Here is a 23,445-nt window from a genome sequence, read left to right as displayed (position 1 = left end):
TTTCATAAAGCTTTGCGTAAAGTAACGCACGACTTTACGAATGACTTGAATATGAAGAGCTAAATGGGATTCTCAAATGCTTTAATTGCATAAGCTAAAGTTGAAATATGCAGATGTAGATTAAGCTTATCATTATTAACAAAACATTTTGATGCAAAGTGTATTTTTGGCTACAATTTAATTGAGATTATGGGAAATACGGTCATGCTTTGTTAAAATGTCAGAAATTTTTTTTGGACATTCCATTTGGCTCTTCATATTTAAATCATTGGTAAAGTCATTCGTAACTTTACACACAGCTTTATGAAACACCCCCCAGATTAATTACATCTTCTTCAATCAGTTGTAACTATAAATAAATTTCATGTACAGATAGATACAAGGCGTGGAAATATGCAATTAATTGCAGCAAGACTGAAGATATCTACAATAGATTTTTATGATTGATTGTAAGTCAATTCTCCATGTTACAGGACCCTTTCCAAATGTGGGAATGGAATTACATCAAACTCAAAGACATGTATCAGAGATAACTTTCTTTGGGGGCTTGCGAATTTCACATACCAAAATAACACACATTCTAAAAATATATTATTTTCTTCTTCACTGGCAGGCAAGCTTGTATCACACACAGCTCAGGCTCATCGTCATATAGAGTGGTGAAGTGTGAAGTCATCAAAAATATTTTTTTAGATTTCGTAATATTTTTTTCATTTTCCGTAAGAGCATCAAAAATAATGTCCAAATATAGAAAACCAATTGAAAATGTTAAGTATTAGCTGAGATATTACCATCTGAATGAAAAGATTTTCTATAGGAGCTCAGTGTTATATTGCTCTGGTTCCTAATGTTATGAACCAGAGCAAAATAACACTGAGATCCTATACGAACTCTATTCATTAAGATGGTCATATCTCAGCCAAAACATTTTCAACTGGTTTTCGACATTTGGACATTATTTGTTATGCTCCTTCAGAAAATGAAGGAGAAATTGTAAAAATAGATTTTTATGATGTCACAGCTTTGGTACTCTATTGATTACTACTCAGCGTCATATCCAGTAAGTAACCATGTGAGTGGTTCATTCGGTTCAATCCAACTCGTGAATACGAACGAGGTAATTCTTTATAGTAGAATGCACATGAAGGAATACGAGGTAGTGATGATACAGGGTGTATCATCATAAATCAAGAGCATCCCTGAGCAGACTAGCAATGTCTTTATCTTCATCCTTTCCTTCTTCACCTGAAAGATAGAAATTAGAGAAACATACCGTTAAAATATGTATTGATGATGATGATTTGGATTATTCATCATTGCAAATGTTTTCGTTTATTTCTTTTTTGGCCTCATAATTTTTTATTTTTTTTTAAAGATGAAAAATTGTATTTTAAGATTTTAAGATTGTATTTCACTCTTATTATCGTACTACAATATGATTTAATCGTACTGGTTGGCATCTCAGGGACAGTATTGACCGACTTTTACATGCCCTTTCCCCTTCCCACCTCAACATTCAATTCTGGATCCAACACTTATTGATTATACAACAACTACTGTAATCGAAAACAAAATGAATACTCATGATAATACAACATCACTTGGTTTCTCTGCATGTTTAATACTGAAACATGTTTTATCATACTTGGGGTGATAGTGAGCACTAAAAAAAGTGGGGGTTTCCTCAAGCACCCCCTCCCCCTTGAGTATTAAAAAAATGGCATCTAACAAAATTCCCCCTTTTGAATGAGAAAATTTGGAAAAAATCAGCAAAAATAAGGAAATAAGGATAAAATCAGGAATTAAATAAAATAATAATAATAAAATCAGCGGAGAAAGAAAAAATCACGAAACCGATTTAAATCAAGTAATTATCAGGCCTGTATACTGTGAGGATCTTGAAAGGTCTTTACTTGACTTGGACTGCTTACCTGAGATTCCACTGGTCATCTGTTTTTCTAGCTTGAGTTTGTACTTGGCACAGGATAACATCCCTTCCTCTATCGTCTGCTTACTCACAAGGCGTATTACACTCACTTCCCTGGGAAAATATATGCACAATAATTAAGTACTGTTAAATATCAGGCATGATTGAATTGAATTGAATTGATAATGGTTTTATTTAGAATAAAAGAACAACAATGCATCACGGCCTAAAAGGCCGACAAAAATCAGTGAAAAATCTGGTGATAACCAATCAGAAGCAAGGATTTCAGTACCTTATAACAAGAATTGTCATTTGTCACTGATGACAAGTTTTGTGAAACACCCCCTGGCAGGAAGGTACCAGAGCTGCCAACCTCCAGAACAGAAAACCAATATTTACAAGGCTCAAAATCAGTAATTTTGGGAATAAATCGGTAATTTCCTAAGCGGCGCTAAGGGCTATGAATCTAAAAATAAAACGGCATGCCAACACTGCGCAGATGCATATGCACATGATTGTTTGAAATTTTGGTGATTTTACTCACAAAAAGTTGCTAAATGTTGATTGTCAGGTCATGACAACACATCAGTTTTCCATGAAAAATTGGCTTCTATTAAGAGAATACCACCATACTGCACAGCACTCGCTACAATAAATTATATTTATGCAACAACAAAAAACAACATAAGTTTAGACAACATTCCGTAATGATCGTTAATTTCTGTACCAATTACAGGAAATCCGTACTAGTTGGCAGCTGTGGGAGACTCTACAAGATACATTGTAGAAAAGCCCAAAACCACAACTTGACCCCATGTTTCTTATGTATGTAAAATTGTAAATGAATGGAGAAAAAAAATTGACCCCATCTGATATCAGTTACGTAGCTCAAAAGTGTTCCTGAAAGTCAAGAACCAGACAATCACACAAAATAAAATAACAATTTCATCAGGGGGGTGTTTCACAAAGATCCTACGTCAAACTAAACTCTAAGTTGGACTTAAAAGTTATGGAGAGCCATTTTTAGCCTTAAAATAAAATATATTTAAAAGTGAAAATTGAAGTATTTTAGACTTTTTTATAAATTCCACATCAAGAACATGAAATCTCCTTGATAATATAAAATATGAATGATTTGAATGAATCAACATTTTATGCCATTCAAATTAACTTTTACAAAATATTTTCATAGATGCTAACGGCTTTCCATAATTGTTAAATCCAACTTAGAGATAAGTTCAACTTAGGATCTTTGTGAAACACCCCCCAGGGCTGATTAAAACTTTCCTGGCAGGCAGGTACATACCTAGTCTGTCCGACTCTATGACATCTATCTTCAGCTTGTTTGTCATTGTAGGGATTGAAGTCTATATCATGTAGGATGACAGTGTTAGCTGCAGTCAGGTTGATGCCCACGCCACCAGCTCGAGTCGATAGCATGAAGATGAAGACAGAGTCATTCTTGTTGAACTTGTCAATCAGCTGTGCTCTAGATGTATTAAGCAATCACAAATCAGGTGTGAGTCCTAGTGTGAGTCATTCATTAATAAGATGCATTTGCCTCAAAGGTACTTTGTCCCATTTGCAGGCCAAAAGAATGAACAGGTTAAAGATAAAGATCCGTTCTGGTCATGCGATTGCATTGTGAAAGAAAAGGTGTGGAAAGGATCAGAAAAAATTGATCATGTAACATATAAGTATTGGTGTTTACTGCAAAGTTCTGGAGTCATCAAAATCAAAATAAATTTGGCCCAGTCTTGGTAAAGTAACAAGCACTGTACAGAGAAATATGTATATGGGACTACACAAATGGTGTCGGGGCTACAAACCTTGATTTCCTAATCTTTCTATGCTCATTACTCAGCCAGTATACATCTTCTACCAAAATTGTTTGGCAAATGACATTTATTTGTAATCTTGAACATTCAGTGTAAGTTTCGTTTGATTCTGTGAGAATTCATTTTCTTTTTTTTTACCAGAACTCACCTTTATCTTTAAATTCAAACGGCATTAGAAAGACAATAGTAATTAGAACTTCCCTCAAAAACGAAAGGGCTTGAAAATGGCTTTTAGAGGGAAAATAACGACCATTAGTTTTCAAATTGACTTAAGTGATTGCAATCACCTAATTAATAGTCTGATTTTCAAACCCTTATACCAGAATGGTCGGACATTTTGTGCTGCACAAAGATTCAATCAGTTCAATTTTGGCCATTACAAGTACCCGTAGTTGGTTATTGATGTAGACAAATGCTCATGCACCTGTTACAGCTCATTTTATGCATGTTATTATCAAAGAAAAAAAGATGTCTGTCAGTCACTCAATAGTATCTGGCAGCGAAGTCTAGAAGGTAAACAGGTTCCTTGCATAATTTGAATATAAGTACACTGCTCATGTTTAAATTTCACAGATAGGACATCCATGACATATTCATAAAACCTACAAAGTCCTACAGAGTTTGATGTGGCTGCAAAAGGGACATACACTAGTATCTTTAAATCCAATTATGATCATCTTCAGTTTTCAGCACTTCAAATAAAGGTAGAAAAGCATTGAAAAGGAAGGTACAACTGCTAATGAATAATGAATATATTTCTGCTACTCCGAAGGAAGAAAGGAAAAAGGATTATTTCTCACCTCTCTGCAACGGGTGTCTGTCCATCCATGCGGACAAACTTGTGTCCTCTGATCTTGAGATATTCTTGTACTATATCGAGGACCATTACAAACTGACTGAAGAGAAGCACTCGACTTCCCTGTGCATGAAAACGATTCGAAAACAACAAATTATTAATTTCTGAATACACAAACAATGTCTCAAAGCACTTAACAAATGACAATGCCCCCCCCCCCCCCAGGAATCTCTTGTAAACATTAATAGAATAGATTGATTAAGTCTGCCCTTTAAACAATTTTATTCCAGTTGGTAAAAAGATAAAAGGAAATCAGTAACCTATTTTCTCTCTCCCTTTTCTTTTTCTTTATCATCCTAAGCAAATAGCTAAGTGTTATGTGCTATACAAGAATGGTTTACTATTATCAGGGGTGATAGTGAGCACTAAAAAAAAAGGGGGGGGGGGTTCCTCAACCACGCCCAGTTGAGTAAAAAAAAAGAGGATTCGGGGGGAAAAAAATCTAACAAAATTCTATCCCTTTTGAGTAAGAAAATTGGGGGAAAATAGGGAATAGAGAAAATAGGGGGAGTATTGGGATAAAAACAGGAATGTTTTTTTTTTTTAATCAGGTAAAAAAAAGAAAAACAAAAATTGGGGACAAAAAAATTGGGAAGAAAAAAAAAACTAGAAAAAAAAATCTGGAAAAAAAATATAAAAAATTGGGAAGCCGATTTAAATAGGGTAATTATCAGGCCTGTATTATTATGTTTATTGGATCAATGGTACACAGCTCCATGAAGTGTCTACTCACCTGCTCCTTAAGGTCAGCCAGCATCTTATCCAGGAGCTGGAACTTTCCTGACTGTGTGACCAGGTCCTGGTCCAGCCTGTACTCTCGTAGGCCACTATATTCATGGCACAATCTGTGAAGCTCATAATCACTCATCACCTCCATGTCTTCATAGATGTACTCCTCATTGGCATCGTAATGGGTAGGCTCCTGTCAAAGATAAAGTTAAAGGGAGTCACTCGTCAGTTTCCATGTGCAGAAGGCCATAATTCGCTGACACCAGACTTGGTGGAAATACCATTAATGGGAGTACAAATCTGCACACAGCAAACCCGTTGGCCAGTCAAGAATTCCCCCCCTAATATCTCAGAGAATACTTGAGATTCTCTGGGTGACGGAAAAGCAAAGCATTACATAAGGTCTAATGGTCATAAAACTAAACGCTAACCCTGGTGATTGACAACACCTGTTATTAGGTAAACACCCTAACGGTGTCGATTTCCCCATGAGAGCTGACTAGTGAGTGTCTTTAAAGAGAAGGTTGAGTTCTGGGAAGAGCGTTATCATTGTTATTATGCAAGTGTGGAAGAACATTAGATAAAAAAATGTTCCATAAAAAGCATGGCTCTTTATAAGAAGGGTGAAGAGAGACAGCAAGTTAGAGAGAGCGAGAGAGAAAGATAAGACAAACACACGTCGTCAGACAGAAAGGGAGAGACTGTAGAGGTAGAAAGAGAAAGGGAGAGGAAGAACGAGAAACAGAGAAAGAAACAAAGAAAGATGAGGCACTGCGAGACAAAGAGACATTACGCAAGAGTAAGAAAGAGAGAGAGAGAGATCTAAACTTACATCCATCATTAGCTTGGCCATTTTCCTCAGCTTCTGGTTGTCATAGTGACCTCTACGAAGAAGTGGATGGTTGGCCTGCTTCCTGAGTTCCATCATGGCGCAGGACATCTTGCCAGCTTTATTCTCTGAGCTCTTGATCTCTTTGGAAATGGACGCCACAAGGTCATTGTAACCTTTCTTCTGTTCTTCTGTCATCTCGACATGCTCGACCCGTTCTTTCTTCTTCGGTAGCTGGCTTAGTACCTGATAGAAAAAAGGATGTTGATTTGGGGCATGACTGATTTGTCCTTACTGAATATGTGGTAATCAAATAACCTCAATGAGAGTGGAAAGGGGGAGGGAGGTTTCATCCCTTTAAATGTTTCCCTATCAAAATGTTGCAGGACTTTTTTTCTCTTAATCACAAGTTTTCAAGGTATTCCGGTGACAATAGAGTGGTGAAGTGTGACATCATCAAATATCTATTTTTAGAATTTCTCAATTTTTTCTTCAATTTCCGAAAGAGCATCAAAAATAATGTCCAAATGTCGAAAAACCAATTGAATATGTTAAGTATTGGCTGAGATATAACCATCTTAATAAATAGACTTTCTATGGGAACTGTTATTTGCTCTGGTTCGAGTTAAATAAATAACCATATTATTATTTTATTAATGATAATAAAAAAAACATTAAATATTTGTGGGTCTGCGCATCAAACTCATATACATACATCATCTTTGATCCTGCGAAGTAAAAATGGCTGCATGATCTGTTTAGCATGCGCTATCCTCTCCATCTCATAGCTGCTCTGCTCATGAGGGTTTTCTGATTTTTGTTTCTGCAAAAGAAAGACAAAGAATATACAAACTTTACCTTTTTCCATTCATACAAACGCTTTGTATGTTATGAACAATCTGTATGTTCTATGACACTAGCTCTCACTACAATAAGCCAGTTCACGGTTGCAGTCTGAGCATGAGCAGATAAAGGTCATTGCAGAACAAATTTTGAAATACAGAGACAAAATACTGGATATGTGCTCATGAAAGTTATGTCATCATTATTCATTCATGCACAATCAATGCACTCCATGATACACTGGTGGAAGTATTCTTTGAAAAGGGGAAACAAAGGCTATTTATAAAGCACCTCCATAGCTGTAGGAGTGATTATTTCAAAATGTACAAAGTGGGACCTCTTCTTGTTTTGAAGATCTGTGGATATTCAGGGTCATTGCAGTAATGTGCTAACCATGAACTGGTCTATTGCTCTTCACTTGCCCAAAGTCCTACCTTCAAACCTGTACCAATCACTTTACCTAACCCTAAACCTAATTAATTCCCAATTGCAACCCTAAACCTAACCCACTTTCTGCACCACTTTCTGGTTATGATGAGCCTGCACTTGGGTAAAGATTGTGACAAAGCCATTTGGATTGAAGATAATACAAAGTTTTGGTATGTGGTCGTGAATTTGGTTCAAATGAACATATTGGAAGCATATGCGATTCTACAATAATCAGTGATCGTTGTCGCGGTTAAAATCGAATCTGAAGTTATGAAATTGTAAATAATTATTTTTCTAGTGCTTATAATACATCAACAGGGGCATCCAAATATATCAAAATTGTAAAGAATCACTATCACCCAATTTTCAAAATTTCCAAAAGCTTTGTATTACCTTTAAATGATTATGTGGTATAAAAGAATCATCAATGGTTGTTTAGTCAAGTGAAATGTTTTTGTTGAAGAGAAAAAAATCAAGAAACAATTACATTAGAAAGCACCAACACAGATATGCACATGTGGGACAAGGTAATGCTTTTTTTAGCCTCAACGGGTTTCATGACGTCATCTTTCTTTGCTTATTGCTCGCTTCTTCTGAAACATGTCATCACAATTTAAGTAGAAATAATCTATCTATAGTTTCTGGTATTGAATGTAAACAATCTATGTTCTGTAATCTCTGGAAGCTCATATTGAATGGGATCTCATACTTCATGGTTTAATACTTCATAATCTTAGCTAGTCACATCACACCTGAATGCTAGAGGTGAGACAGGTTGTTCATTAAAGGGATCCGGTAACTTTGTCTCAGATCCTTAAAAAAAATCCTGGATTTAGCTCATGCTGCAATGATAATTTAAACCTTCAGGTCATTCAGGAATCCCATGACTTAAGCTGATCACCTGTCTGATTATCAAGATATTTATGATTGAAAATCGAAATCAAATTTGGTGTTTTTCTATTGGTTTTCATAACACTGCAGTCTATGGGGGAAAATGAGTATGGTAAAGCCGGTCACTCAAAGGGGGAAAGATTTTTACTCTTTTGAGGCACTTCATGATCATTTTGAAGTGCAATTTTTTTTAGGGCTTCACCATATCACAGACACTGATAACACGAAGGGCCATGCATCGCAGATTTAACATCGTTAAACGATGCCTTTAAGATCTAATACCTACCTTCATACTGAAAACTCTGGTGAGTTCGTCTGCCTTACCACCAAACATCTTTGGCAGTGTGAAAGCTAATAGGGAGATGAGTTCTTGAAGGTTGTTTTGTAGAGGTGTCCCTGTGAGTAGAAGTCTCTTTTCAGCCTGATGGATAATAAAGATGGAGAGCAATTTCTGTCAGCTTAAATTCTTCATTTCTTCCTTTAAATTTTGTTTTGTTTTTGACAACTTGAAGATTGTGCGATCGCAAATGAAATTTTTATCTTGTATTATGTTACAAATAAAAAGCCAAGTAATCACACTCACCCCCCCCCCCCCTAAAAAAAAAAAAAAAAAAAAAATTTAAATGATCAACATAAGATAATACTTTTGACCAAATTTGACTCAAAATAATCACTTGAAAACAGAACAGAAGAATCAGAAGAAAATTAAGAAACATTGTAGAATGGTGCCATTTTAATTTATTTGACTGTTCAGTTTTCAGATTTTCTCTAAGTATCCAGTTATCTGTCTCTCTTATTTTCACTTTCATTCAAGCGATTATATGATGCAAGCTCAATTGCTCTGTAGTCAATTTCCCAATCCAACAGAATTTCTGGCTTCAACCCGAGATCAAACCCTAACCCTGGAACTAACATAATACCAATTGTAACCTTATATCTTTAATTCATATCCTTCCATAAGGCTGCTTGCACTTTACCGTTATAGTGCTTTGTACTAAGAGCGCGCTATCAATTGGTTGCTTCATTCATGCGAGCGAGATACCTCTTAGCTGCTTTATGCATGCATGCTCGCATTCGTAATAGCAGTTATTGTTTGTGCTCATTGCACTGTGCCTGGTATTTCGAACACGCTATTGAGAGTACCATCACGTTAATCCGATTATCTCAAAATTAACTTGGCACAGGAGGTTTTGACGCTTGGCACAGGGGGATTTGATCCTTGGCACAATGGGGATTAGCCCTGTGGCATTAGGCTGTATTCATAATGGCAGGATAAGAGTTAAAAAGCCCAGTACACATGTGGGTCACCAGAACTGCCAACCTCAACTGAACAAAAATCCTATTATTTTCCCAAAAAAATCCTATTTTGAAAATAAAAACCCTATTTTTGATCGATAAGTACTTTCTCACTTGAAAAATGCATATTTTTTTTTTTGGGGGGGGGGGTTCCAATTTGCATAAGTTTTTACATACAGGAAGAAATTTTTCAATGGACCAATGGTATGAGTATGCATGATTTCGTCATGACAAGTGTTCGATGAGCCAATGAACATCCCCAAAATGCTGATGTGAGATACTTGTAGGATACTTTACAGGAGAGAATGGGCTATTTGACCATGGCACACAAACAGACACACACACACACAAAAAAAATTGAAGAAAAAAAAATGTTAAAAAATTAAATAAAAATAAAAAATCGTTTTTTTTTCGTTTTTTGTTTTTTTTAATCATATTTTTTGAGGAAAAATCGTACTATCGTATTTACTTCTAAAAATCGTACGAAATACGATAAAATCGTAATGGTTGGCAGCTCTGGGTCACCCTTCAAGCAACCAAAATCATTGGTGTTAAAGTTGAAGAATTCTCCTACTCACCCTAATCTTCATGAGATGTTGGTATCTCTGAGATTTCATGTTCTTCAGCATATGACCTTCATCAAAGATAGCATACTGCATAGGTAGTTTCTTGAATATCCCTCTATCCTCAGGGGTATTTGCACATAGATTATACCTGGAAAGGAAAGTTCGGACTTCTTTAATATTCTGCACCATTAACAATACAAACTAGTTGGAGCTTCGACTGCATGACCTTTGACCTTGTGACCCTAAAATCAAATCAGTTCATTGGCTCTGCAAGAAACATTCTTGTCTTGAATATAATGGTAATCCGTCCACCTGTTCTAATAATAGTGTGATCACGAGCTGTTTTTGCATACATAATGAGCCCCACTATTCATTGAAGTCTCAAAGATTCATACCAAGACACTCTCTTCCTCTAAAATTCTTTCTCTGTTTGTCCCCACAGGAAAACATAAATGAAATGCCACTTACGAAGTTACAATCACATGGCATGACATGTTGTCGTAGAGCAAGGCATCGCGAATCTCTTGTCTGTCCTTTTGTGATCCGTGATAGAGGATGCAATCGAGGGCCGGACACCAGGTCTGGAGCTCCCGCATCCAGTTGTCGAGAGTGGACGATGGGGCTACAATGAGATGCGGTCCCTTGTTATTCTCCTCAAGGAGATGACAGAGGAAGGCAATGACTTGGATTGTCTTCCCAAGACCCTACATTAAAGAGAATGGGTGGTATTCTCACATAATCTAAATTACTTATATGAACTATTACGGTCAGGAAGGAGATTGCGCTCATTGAAATGACGGACAGGCCGATATTTGGGCTCATATGTTCCATACTCTATTCGTTTGTACAATCAAATGAAGTGAGGAGCATGTGGGCCCAAGTATCGGCTTGGCATGGTTTTCCTTCATTCCTTCTTTCACACTGATGTTAAATCTTTTTCATCATTTTCAATGAGTAATACTAGAATATAAAAATATTTCTATCTTGTCTATCTTTTATTTTGATGGTTCTTCTATGATTATAAACACAACCATATAGTTTCTCATATACTGGTATATATTACATATTTGTACCATGTGTGACCAAAACAAATTTCCATGTATTCTTGTGAATTTGGATGAATAAACAAAATTGAATTGAAAGAGAAAATAATTTCACAAGCTTACTACAAACACAGCAAAAACATATGTACATGAATAAGAATATTTTGTAAGGTCTATTAAAAATCTACAAGAAATATAAATTTGTAAGAAAATCAGAAGAAAACAGGATGTATAGTATACATAACTCTTATGTACATGTACTACATAAGAACCATTCCCATTTGTTTTTCCAGTTTCTTTCACAATGCAATCACAAAAAGTGAAGTTACCAAAGTACTCTATACACTTTACTTGACATGCATGCAAATTTTCATGGCTTAGGGGGGGGGGGGCCTTAGAAGCCCCCGTCCCCCCCCCCCCCCCCCCCCTCCTCACCAGGCTTTGTAGTTTCAAAATAATTTTATCAAACGAATTCGTTTTCACTGGCCGCCTGCCGTAGCAACAAACGGAATTAACAAAAGACTTAACTCCGTTTCGTTGACATTCATCCGTTGACGAAAGACTTCATGCATGGCTGATTGTCAACGAAACGGAGTTAAGTCTTTTGTCAATTCTGCTTGTTGGTAAAATTATGGAAATACAAGCACTACTTTAAACAAACAGAACTTTGTTATTCCTTCCTCATTTTTCCTGATTGAGGTGTCATATGAAAGAGTATAAACTCAACTTTCTAGAAATGTGATTTTCTCTTTAATATTCAGATACCGTCCGCCAAAAGACTTTTTGGTTTCCTCTCTTTAAATTGATTTTAATCACTCATGCTTGAAATATGCATCATATGAGTTACATCACATGAAAGAAGAGGATCTAAGCTGTCCAAACATGTGTCATTTATTAATCATAAATTTTACTAAGTTATGATAAAACATTGATAATTCTCAGTTTCATTTTTTCTGGGACGCACTGTATAGGGTTAACAGGCCATTCAATCAGTGTAGAAAATTGAGTGAGGAGCATTTGTTGTAAAAGCTTACCATCTCATCGGCCAGTATACCATTGACTTTCTCTGTGTGCATGAGCTTCAACCAGTTGAGGCCCACCAACTGATAGGGTTTCAACTGCATACTGTACAAAAGCAAAAGCAACGTTTTCAATTAATGCCATGAGTGCAATTCTAATTTCATCTTGAAATACTTATTCTCACACTTCGTGTTTTGTTCATTTGTGACCTAGGAAAAACAGACTGGTGATGCAAATTGAATTCAAATGAAGACAAAAATTCCCATGTTGAAATTATTGATATTGAAGATGGTGATAATGATGTTGTTTATAGCTGAAAACGTTGACGTTGATGATGATAATAACAAACAAAAAACAAACTAGATTGATCTTCCGACTGCGTGCAGTCGAAAGTGATTGGAAAGCATGATAACGGAAGCAATTTTCAAAATTAAAGTTTGATTGTAATCCATTAAGAGGTTATAAGAATATTGTGATTACAAGTTATTTTTCATATATCTGTATATGCATGACCCTTTGATCTTTGATCTCATGACCCTAAAATGTAATCAGTTCATTGGATCTGCAAGATACATTCATGTCCTGAGTTTGATAGTAATCCATCCGTCGGTTCTAATGATAATGCGTTCACATAGTTCACAACCTTTTTTTGCATACATAATGAGCCCCATGACCTTTGACCTGTGACCTCATGACCCTAAAATCTAATCAGTTCATTGGCTCTGCAAGATACATACACGTCTTGAGTTTGATGGTAATCTGTCTATCAGTTCTAATAATAATGTGATCACAAGCTATTTTTGCATACATAACTAGCCCTATGACGTTTGACCTGTGACCTCATGACCCCCAACTCTAATCAGTTCATTGGCTCTGCAAGATACATAAATGATCCAAGTTTGGCGGGTATCCACCTATCGGTTCTTGAGATAACGCGATCACGAGAGCGGGACGTACAGATGCACGTACGGACGGACGGACATAATGTAGAGACACTGATTTTCCGCGATCACAGAAAACGGACGGAATTCACGGAAATGACCATTTGAAATGGAAAATGCAATTTCGAACGGAAAGTCGCGGAAGACCCATTTCACCTCAAAACTTTTCATTTTTCAAGAAGAAAATCGTAAAACTTACACTATTTTTGTGATTTGTTATGCAGTGAATAAGTATCGGGCCTAAAATCATGGTTAACTCTGAATATTTAGCAATATTCGTCAGATTCTTAAGAGACTGGGCGGCGCTGCCATTTTGTTTCGCTGGACCGATAGAGATTGTGACACAAAACACGGTACAAATAGCAGCGAATCAATCCGATTATGCCAGCTCGGCGCCTAGTATTATGTAGACGTAATACTAGGCACACACACGCCAGCAGGGTGCGCTAAGTGCGGCGAGATAGTACACACGCTGTTGTACAGTTCGAAAAAGGGGCTGGCATGTGCGCCTAAAATCGATCGATCGCTGACATGACAGCCAAGACTGAAATGTTTTTGTCGACGTTGGTACTAGCTCAGCCTCTATCTGTATCTGTTTCATTCCTTCAGGAATATGTTGTGTTCTGACACATGCCGCTAAAGCCTCGGTCGCAAATGCCATTACGAACTGCTACGAACACCGTACGAACGATTTTCAGACAATGGAAATTCGGGAAGACAATGGAAAAACAGGGAGAAAAACACGGAATGTTACCTTCTGTTGAGCAGGGCTGGTTGTCTTGTAAGTTGACCATTGACCGCCAGGTCCGGGTTCTCAATGACCGACGTGACCTTCCTCTGGATGCGGTCTGAGATGCTGACGCACTTAGCCATCAGGTCCGTCATGACTCTACGCTCCTGGAACACTGCCTCACAATTCCAGATGAGACCAGAGCTCAGCGTCTTGGCCTCGTCAAACCTCTCCACCTGAACAACAAACACAAAACAAAACAAAACAAACAAATAACAAACAAATAACAAACAAATAACTTTTCATTGCAAGGGTGAATTAGGTAGCCTACTTTGAAGGGAAACCTTGACAGCATATGAGCAAGGAGATATAGGTCCAAAAACATTGCCTCACATCCCCAGACCAAACCACAGTTCAGGGGGGCGTTTCACAAAACTTGTCATCAGTGACAAATGACAGTTTTTGTTATAAGCTACTGAAATCCTTGCTTCTGATTGGTTATCAGTAGACATGTCACTGATTTTTGTCATTTGTCATTGTAAAAAGGCTTTGTGAGACGGGCCCCAGCTGTTTGGTCTCATTGAATCTCTCCAACTGAACATAAAAGAATAACAGTCTAACCTGCCTATTAATGTAATCACTATTTCTTTTCTATTCAAAATGTATTACAGTCTACATATATCACCTAATAAAGGAAGCAATATAGGTCAACATAACAGATAGATAGCCACTGAGACAAGGGTGACTGAACAGAGTTCTACGAGACAGACGTACATAGACGTAGCATATTCTAAGATGGAAATATATACTTAAAAGCAAGTTATTTTTCAAGAAACCACAAAAAACAGGGAACCTTAAAGTTGAAGTTCTAACACAAAATTTGATAAACAATAAGAACAGTTTGAAATTTTGAAAAATCATATAATTTCATAATTGGAGGGTATATAATAAGATGATAGTACTGCCCAACGGAAAACCCATCACTCGGAAAAGAACTGGAAATTTATTGTCATCCTTACCAGATCAGCAAAATCGTCAAATGGTCTGATAGAGATGATCTTCTCTGCCTTGCCCTTGGAGCATCCATCGATGCTGATCATCTCCTCTGCCGTAGCATCATTGAAGAAAGAGACGGCCATTGCCCTGAACTCTGGACTAACCTCTTCCTCCCCCTCATACTCAGAACCACTATCGCCATAGTGGAGATCCTCCTCTGAATCGCTGTATCGTGGCGCCCGTGGTGGTTTGTTAGGTTTGGTGATGGTTGCTTTTGTAGCTAGAAAGTGATTTGAATTTATTTCCATATTTCACAAATAAATTTAAACAAGTAATTATACAAACAAACAATACATTCAAAAAACGAAATACAATTAAATGAATAAATTGGAGACTAAAGTACAATAAAATATTACATAATCAACAATTTGTTTGTATATATGGGGGAACCAAAAAGAAGCAAGGCTTGTAAAAATATTTGGTTCCCAGGGGTAATTGTATCTAATCAATATTGATCAAGAAAAATTTAACAAAAGAAAACGAACAAGGTAAGAACAAAAAATAAAGAAAAAAATAAAGAAAAGAAAAGAAAAGCGTGAATATTTAGACGAAATGAATTTGTAAAATATAATAAAAGTAAAAAATAATGAGTTATTACACTTGCACCACAATCCTACCCTTCCTTGTATTACAGCTCTGAATTCAAAAGAAATTTGATGCTCAGGACAATTGGTAAATGAAATTCAAAGAGATTTCTCTACTCCTCCAAAATTCTTACTATATTATCTAGTATCTATGACTACAAGTTCTGAATATTTGAGCCATGATTTTTAATGCATCGAGTGAAAACATACACTCTCTAGTAACATCAGAAAACAAAAGACAATAGAATTTAAATCATCATCTGGAATTGTCTTAGTAAGTTTCTAATGTTTAAAGAACATTCCTACCCTACATTTCCTGTGTTAAAAAACATGCATTGTGTAAATGAGGTGTCCATTGTTTCCTCATTCACTCGGGCCTCAAGAAAGGCCTCAGGGAGAGTACCCCCAACATAATACTTCAATGATATTAAAGAGCCAAGTGATTTGTAAAACTAAATTATAGTTTTTATTCTGTAATCTTGAAATGTATGTTATTACTATCAATATGCTTGATGAATTTCAAAAAATTCAATCTGGAACTTGGAAGTCTGGTTAATTTGGTTTCTTACACTAACCGATTCGTTTTTTTTAACTCCTTCGTTAAACGATTGATGTGACCGCTATATGCAAATTTTGGCATACTACATTGTACGTCATCGTCATTACTCGACCGGTCCTACGCTATGCATGCCATATATTACTGTATAATGTGCTTGCAATGTGTACATAAAAACTTACAAAATCTGGACTGGTGATACTACTATGTAAATTTTCCTCTACGAGATTCACAGAATATATTGACTATTGCCGAAGCAAATTGTTATGATAATGATGAAAGTTGCATGGGTCAAGCATGGATCAAAGAAAAAATGACATCAATTTATTTGTTCAGTATTTATCAAATATGGTAAACACAACATTAATTTTTATTTTTGAACACATCAAAATAAGAATAACTCAGCTCTTTAAATGATTTGTAGCTTTATTACCTGCTTTGGCCTGCATTTTATTGGCAGTTGTCTTGGCTGAAGAACTGCTTTCATCTGAGAGAAACCCTGACCACACTTTCCGGAAGGGTTTCTTTCCTGCGATGCCATTCTGCGCCGACGATCCTTTTTTGTAGAACCCATTTGCAATCTTTCCTGAACCAGCACCAGTTTCGTCTTTGCTCTTGCTCTCATCATCATCGTCGTCGTCATCGTCATCATCGTCCTTCCTGCTGTCCAAAGACTTAACCTCGCTCTTCTTAACAGGAGACACATCCTCCATACTGTCAGACGAAAACGTTCTTATCCTCCGAAAGGTCTTCTTCGGCTTAACCTCTTTGTTCTTCTGTGGGACTTCTACGATGTCTTCATCGTCATCTGAAGAGCTGATGACCCTCTTGGGTTGTGGGCGTTTCTTCTTGGGCTGACTTGTGGATGGTTTCTGCAGCCATCCACTAAATGCATCCTGGACATACACATAAAGAGAAATATGAACTATTGGCGCTACACCACCTTTAAGTTAAGAGCAAGTGTCTTGACTTATCCACCAAAAAGGTTTTTTTACCATTATTTAGAATGAAATGTTGGTATTTAAACTTGCAGTATCTCTTTACAGAAGCATTACTTAAAGCTTATAAGTACTAGTTTATAGTAGGGATTAGACCACCCTGCAAGGTCACTGGACAGGTGGTTATCTCATCAACTCAGCTCTCAATTAACATAAGAAAAAGAGGATCATGGGGGACCAATGGTCACCGATTAGGCTTTGTTTTCTGTATAGAGGTAGCAAGTAATTATAAGTAGGACAGTGGGGCTTTAAAAGCTGAAATCTGAATATAGGATAAAAGCAGAATGAAATCCAGAAGTATTTCTTCTTTTCTTCTTCTTTTGTTGTTGTAATAACCAATACAGGGATGAGACAGAGAAATTCCTTAAAAGGAGGAAGATTAAATGGGGTCCGGGGGCAAGGCCCCTGGCGGGGGTAAAAACCATACTTAAATCATTTTATTCACCATCCATCAGCTTTCATAATCTTGGAATGTATTTTGTAGTTGTTGTTGTTTTGTTTTTTTATCATCATCAGCGCCCTCTTAAAGGGGTAAAAGGGGACCATGCTGCCTTTCTGCAGAAACTTTAGAATATATTTACGTAAAAGGACAAGCTTTCCTTGCATTCTGAAGTTCTGAATTTAAGAAATAATTGTTACCCCATCTAGCTTAAAGGGATTCTACAACATTGTTCAGATGAGGGATTTTTTTCCCACCCACCCCCCCCCCCCCCCCCACTCTCATCCCTGCAATAACATGCAAGATTTGGATACCCAAGCCTAATTACCTGGTAGTTCTTTGATTCTTCATTGACCTTCTTGGTAACAAGGGCTTCTTAGTTTCAAGTGTAGGTGAGGTGCAAACCTTGCGCCTTGGGGGACTCCCAAGCAGCATGAGGTCATTGGCTGCCTTGTTGATGTTCCAATCTGTGCACTGCAAGGCCCTCTTCAGTTCCTAAAAGACATGAAAGCAAAATCATTCACATACATTATACAATCAAACCTGCTTTAAACCTGCTTTAGTGACTACCTGTCTACAACGACCATATTTTTGTTTCCCTTGAAAATGGTTTCTCATTGAAACATGTAGTAACCTGTCTACAAAGACCACTTTTTGTGTTTCCCTTGGGCGATCGCTGTTGACAGGTTTGACTGTACATGTACATGATAATAGCCATTTGCTGTCCGTTCGGGGGTGGAGGGGCCCTGACCTCTTTACACAAAGTAAGTGTTCTTCAGGCTCCTAACAGATAAAATTGTAGCTCCTTAATTGTCACTGTCATATATCATAGCCGTCAAATGGTACATATACAATATATGGTTTTGTATTTGAACTGACATAATGTATTTGTTAGTTCCATTATGCTATACTGTAACCATTTGCTGTCTGCTTGGGCCGGGAAGGGAGCTGACCTGTTCCTATTTTTACTGAGTTAAAATCCCTCATCCCTCATTCCGCGGTTTTTTTTACTTTGAAAGTGTGGTTTCTTTGATTGTTCATTAACCCCTATCCTGTGTATTTACAAACAAAAGAATTAAGTTACCAGAATCGGTTTCATATCCCCTTTTGAATGGTTTAAAATGCCATCACATTTATATACAATTATAATTTGAGAAATAATAGCGTTGCAATTAATAATAATGATAATCTTTTAAAATCCACTCCAAATTTTATATAACTGAAATTGGAAATTCTTTTTGCCCAATTGATCGTGAGCCCGGCAGCCACTGAGCAGCGCCAGATCGACGTTGCTCTATCCCTTATTGTTGAACGCCAAACAAGGTAGCAGCAACTCCTGTCTTTTAACATCTTTTAGTGGTATGACGCGGCCAGGGTTCGAACCCACAACCTCCTGGTTGTGAGGCGGACACTCTACTGACTGAGCAAACACACCGGTACAATTATGTTCATTCTTTATGGGATGTCGTCTGCTTGGGCAGGATTGGTTCATATTGTGACGGCATTAAAACATCATTATCTTTCCGGCGAATCTCTTGTATATCCCAGATCCTTTGCAGGTGGTTTCATTTGTATTTTTATAAATCACCCGATATGTAGTTGACCTAAAACTTGTACGATGGCCATCTGTTAGCTTACCAGTTTCTATTAATGTTATTCACCACATTTGTGATTTTCTTGGAACAGGCACTTCAAAGGCGAATTTCCTATCTGCATTTTCTCTTTGACTGCAGATTGAATAAAACAGTTACACAATCCAAAGCGGCGTCCGTCCCTTTTTATCGATTGATCAAGTTATAATTATGTGTTACTAAAGAATTTGAATCTGGTCATGCGATTGCATTGTGAAAGAAAAGGTGTGGAATGGATCAGAAAAAGTTGATCATGTAGCATGTAAGTATTGGTGTGTACTGCATGGTTCTGGAGTCATCAAAATCATAATAAATTTGGTCCAGTCTTGGTAAAGTAACAAGCACTGTACACAGAAAGATGTATATGGGACTACACAAATGGTGTCAGGCCTACTAACCTTGATTTCCTTATCTTTCTATGCTCATTACTCGGCCAGTATATATTTTCTACCAAAATAGTTTGGCAAATGACATTTATTTGTAATCTTGAACATTCAGTGCAAGTTTTGTTCGATTCTGTGAGAATTCATTTTCCTTTTTTTACCAGAACTCAAGTTTATCTTTAAGATGATCCTAACCTTGTGATCCTTATGTGGGAAGCAGACCCTTAGCTGTTCCATGGCATCTCTCTTCATCTTATCCTCCTCCTCTTTCTCATCTTCATCACCACCCTCCTCTCCACCGCTTGACATCTCGGAGAGCTTTCTCTTCAACCCGCCAGACTGGTGCTGAGGTTGTGAACCCTCGGAACGATCTTCGTAGCTGTAAAGCACAGTCTCCAAGCTGTTCTGTGTCTCTACATCTGATATGCGAGTCGAGTCGGACTTTGTCTCAGAGTTTGATTTCATGTCCTGACTTTTGCCGGCAGAATGCGAACTTGATTCTTCCCTCCGTAACATTGACTCACTGTCCGATTCACTCTCATCAGAGTCAACAAAGCAGATCTGCTTCTTCTTGGTCCGACGGGAAGAAGACGGGCTGGATTGCTTTCCGTTTCCATTCGTAAGATGCTGTTGCTTGCCAAATGTGGGGCTCTTAGTACCGCCTGAACAAAAGGTGAAAGTAAAAGAGGTGTGTCGTCAGCAAGTTTTTAGAAAGGTTTTAATGAAATACATAATTAGTGACAAAAGAGTAAAAGCAAATAAACAAAATCATGAAATATGTAATTTTTTGACAATGCATGATTGATAAAGCAAACTCAATAGGGCCCTGCCATACACTCACGGCGAACAGTGGCATACAAACCTAGCCGTTGAGAGAGCACTGGGACCCGTTTCACAAAGCCTTTTTTCAATGACAAATGACAAATCTGTTGATGACCAATCAGAAGCAAGGATTTCAGTAGCTTATAACAAAAACTGTCATTTGTCACTGATGACAAGTTTTGTGAAACACCTCCCTGGTCTTTACTAGATGATGAAATATGAACCAATGATTGAGGGAAGGTGTAGGAAGGGTCATATACTCATCTTTTATCTTTTCCTTTCTGTCTTTCTTTTTTTCTTTCTTTCTCTCCTTTGCTATTTTCTAGAAAAGGAGATACTGCATACCCTTTTCCAACCCATGGACTATATCTCTTACCAAAATAGATATAAAGTCAAACCTGCTTTAGTGACCACCTGTCTACAAAGACCACCTGTCTACAAGGGCCACATTTGTTGTTTCCCTTGAAAATGGTTTCTCATTGAATCATGTACTAAAGGAACCTGTCTACGAAGACCACCTGTCTACAAAGGCCACTTTTTGTGTTTCCCTTGGGCGGTTGCTATAGACAGGTTTGACTGTAGTTTGTTTACCCCAAAGTTTCTTCTAGGCTTAAAGAAAGATTGTGTTAACCCACTGACGAAAGGGTTCCTGAAGCCTACAGGAATGTGAAATTTACAGGCTACTGAGCTGAGGTTAGTGAGCAGAAGAACTTTGAAGTACCTGTGGTAGGTGAGAGAAGGCTGGAAATGGTTGATTTGATAAGCGATCTCTGACTGTTCTCTGCAAGTCTTTTCTTGGCAGAAGGGAACACAGGGCTGCCTGATTCTATGGACTCCGGTAAGTCTGATGTTGGTGTCTCCGGAATGCATAAAATAGCTGAGATTTAAAGAAGTAAAGATCAACTTCAACTTGTAAATTCTATCAAATGTGAAAATTCAATAAATCATTAAAAAATAACCAAATTTATTGACCCTATCTCTTAAAATATGCACAGTAGGGGAAATACTTGTTGCATGCTTTTGGGGGGTGGAAAAGTGCATATTTTCTGCACCCCCGTCAACTTCAGTCAAAGAACTTTGATAGCGATTAACATGTCAGATGTCGAACAATGCCACTTTTAAAAAATATAAAATATGAACAAAAAAAATGACGTCTTTTTAAATACAGATTTTTAAAAAATAGACATTAGAACATAGATAGAAGATGTTTATGTTTATCTTGCGTTGATTTAAGCCCAATAGCTACAGCCATCTCAAAATGAGAAGCCTTGCACCTGGGTATTGGCCTGCTTATTTTTATGACTTTTTTAGATGCAGCGTGCACGCACGATCGGACATCAAATTTTTAGATCGCGATATCTCCAAAATCCTTTGACGATAAATTTTCTAGTTGAACAAATTGGTAGTAAAATACTTTGCCGTCCATTTGGTATTAATTAAAATAAATACATTTGTGTAGAATACGAGAAAACATGGATCGAATATCACATTTTCTAATAATGTTCTAAAATCTGAGCGAACATTGGTCACCCATTCATTCAAGAGGTCTGAGCATAAACTCTACTACAAAGTACAACTACAATAAAAGTAGGATCTACAAAATACAAGTACAATACTACATCATCACTCATCATTATTGCATATTAAACACTGCTAGAGTAGATTCAATGACAATTTTGATAAGCAATGATTATGATTAGATTTACCATCTGAATCTGGCGTTGTTGAGCGAGACAGTGTTGAATCCCCATTCATTTCACTGTGTTTCGCATTCACAGACGACGAATTTTCACAAATGCTCGACGTCTCTAGAACATTGTAACTTGATCCGGAAGCATTCAATTTCTTTTTCGCTTTCTGTTCAAATTTGAAACGATTTAGTAAAGAAGAAACACGAGTAGAAGCCATTATTACAAAATGTCTCCTCAACTCATTCATACAACAAGTACAAAGTGGTTCTCTTTACAGTAATCGTAATTGCACAACGGTAGCCTTGTAGCACTCTTTTTAATATTTGTATTCCTATATCATAAAATCTCCCATAAAATGTATTACCTATTCATTCGAGATAGTGCTTTGCTACATAATTAGATATAACCGAACTATTCAAATTTCTTATTTTGCTTAAAATTATGTTTAATTAACATGATTATTGATATAATACATATATTTTTCATCGCCGATTAATTATAATAGCGTCTGACTTAAAGGTCAAATTAACAAGTCCTAGCGCGCCGAGATCAGTGTAGCGCGCGCCTTTGAACAACAACGACAACAAAACTTTTTTATTTGGCTACTTTTGGCGACCAATAGCCGGTCGAAGTTAGCCCAGAAAACAATAGAATTCACGCTGTGGTGTCTTCGAAAAGGAAAATGGAAATGAATGTGTAACATGGGTTATAAAGAAAGAAAAAATAGATAAAATCGTGGCATATTAAAGCAGAACATATACCTTACAAACTGGTACATTTCAGGCGTTGAAAACGTCTAATTTCAATTTAAAGCTTATCTGCCGTAGTTTACAGGAGGGATTAAACCGCTCTACAAGGTCACCAGACAGGTGGTTATCTCATCAACTCAGCTCTCAGTTAACATAAGAAAAAGAGGATCATGGGGACCAATGGTCACCGATTAGGCATTGTTTGTTATATAGAGGGCGCAAGTAGCTACCAGTAGTGCAGTGGGCCTTTAAAGTTGAGATCATGATACACCCATTTAGGAAAACGGGGAAAACGCAATTCTACGGAGTTTATTAGTTATAAGCAAACGATTAGATGTACGTAATTTTTAGCATGTTAAGACAATTCTTTTAAAAAAAAAAAAAAAAAAAAAAAACGAAATTAAACTTTAAAAAATATAAATTCTTTAGTTTTAAGAGAATTTGGCCGAATTTTAAGAGTTGCGTTTGATGAAATACAATTATAAACCGGCAAATGCCGGGTTTATACGCTCTGTTCTTCCAATAATCCCCGAAATGCGTTTCTAACTTTGAAGGATTTTAAGACTATTGTAGGACATTTTAACTAAATAATGACCTT

General features: G+C 37.0%; 1 protein-coding gene across 1 annotated transcript; it reads right to left on the bottom strand.

The window, feature by feature from the left end:
• Window positions 1–981: 981 nt before the first annotated feature.
• On the bottom strand, window positions 982–22,393 carry LOC592432 (SWI/SNF-related matrix-associated actin-dependent regulator of chromatin subfamily A containing DEAD/H box 1). Its single transcript, XM_030994360.1, has 19 exons — window positions 22,114–22,393; window positions 21,129–21,284; window positions 19,781–20,247; window positions 17,900–18,066; window positions 16,926–17,030; window positions 16,568–16,848; window positions 14,958–15,223; window positions 13,963–14,174; window positions 12,282–12,372; window positions 10,673–10,908; window positions 10,217–10,352; window positions 8,629–8,763; window positions 6,895–7,002; window positions 6,183–6,425; window positions 5,355–5,543; window positions 4,566–4,684; window positions 3,234–3,416; window positions 1,932–2,041; window positions 982–1,245 (listed from the first exon to the last, which is right to left on the bottom strand). Exons 1-19 carry the CDS (start codon window positions 22,343–22,345, stop codon window positions 1,181–1,183), a joined length of 3,501 nt encoding a protein of 1,166 aa, XP_030850220.1. The 5' UTR covers window positions 22,346–22,393; the 3' UTR covers window positions 982–1,180.
• Between the last annotated feature and the right edge of the window lie 1,052 nt (window positions 22,394–23,445).

The sequence above is a fragment of the Strongylocentrotus purpuratus genome, unplaced genomic scaffold (assembly GCF_000002235.5).
Source record: "Strongylocentrotus purpuratus isolate Spur 01 unplaced genomic scaffold, Spur_5.0 spur5_scaffold_21, whole genome shotgun sequence".
In the NCBI taxonomy this organism is placed as follows: Eukaryota; Metazoa; Echinodermata; class Echinoidea; order Camarodonta; family Strongylocentrotidae; genus Strongylocentrotus; species Strongylocentrotus purpuratus.
This window is presented reverse-complemented; position numbering and strand designations above follow the sequence as displayed.

Excerpts from the sequence above, each read along its gene's own strand:
- LOC592432 (XM_030994360.1), bottom strand. The coding sequence starts at position 22,345 with ATGAATGAGTTGAGGAGACATTTTGTAATAATGGCTTCTACTCGTGTT. Across the intron at positions 7,003-8,628 it reads CCAGAGTTTTCAGTATGAAG|AAACAAAAATCAGAAAACCC; the intron begins GTAGGTATTAGA and ends TTTCTTTTGCAG. Across the intron at positions 4,685-5,354 it reads TGGCTGACCTTAAGGAGCAG|GGAAGTCGAGTGCTTCTCTT; the intron begins GTGAGTAGACAC and ends TTTCATGCACAG.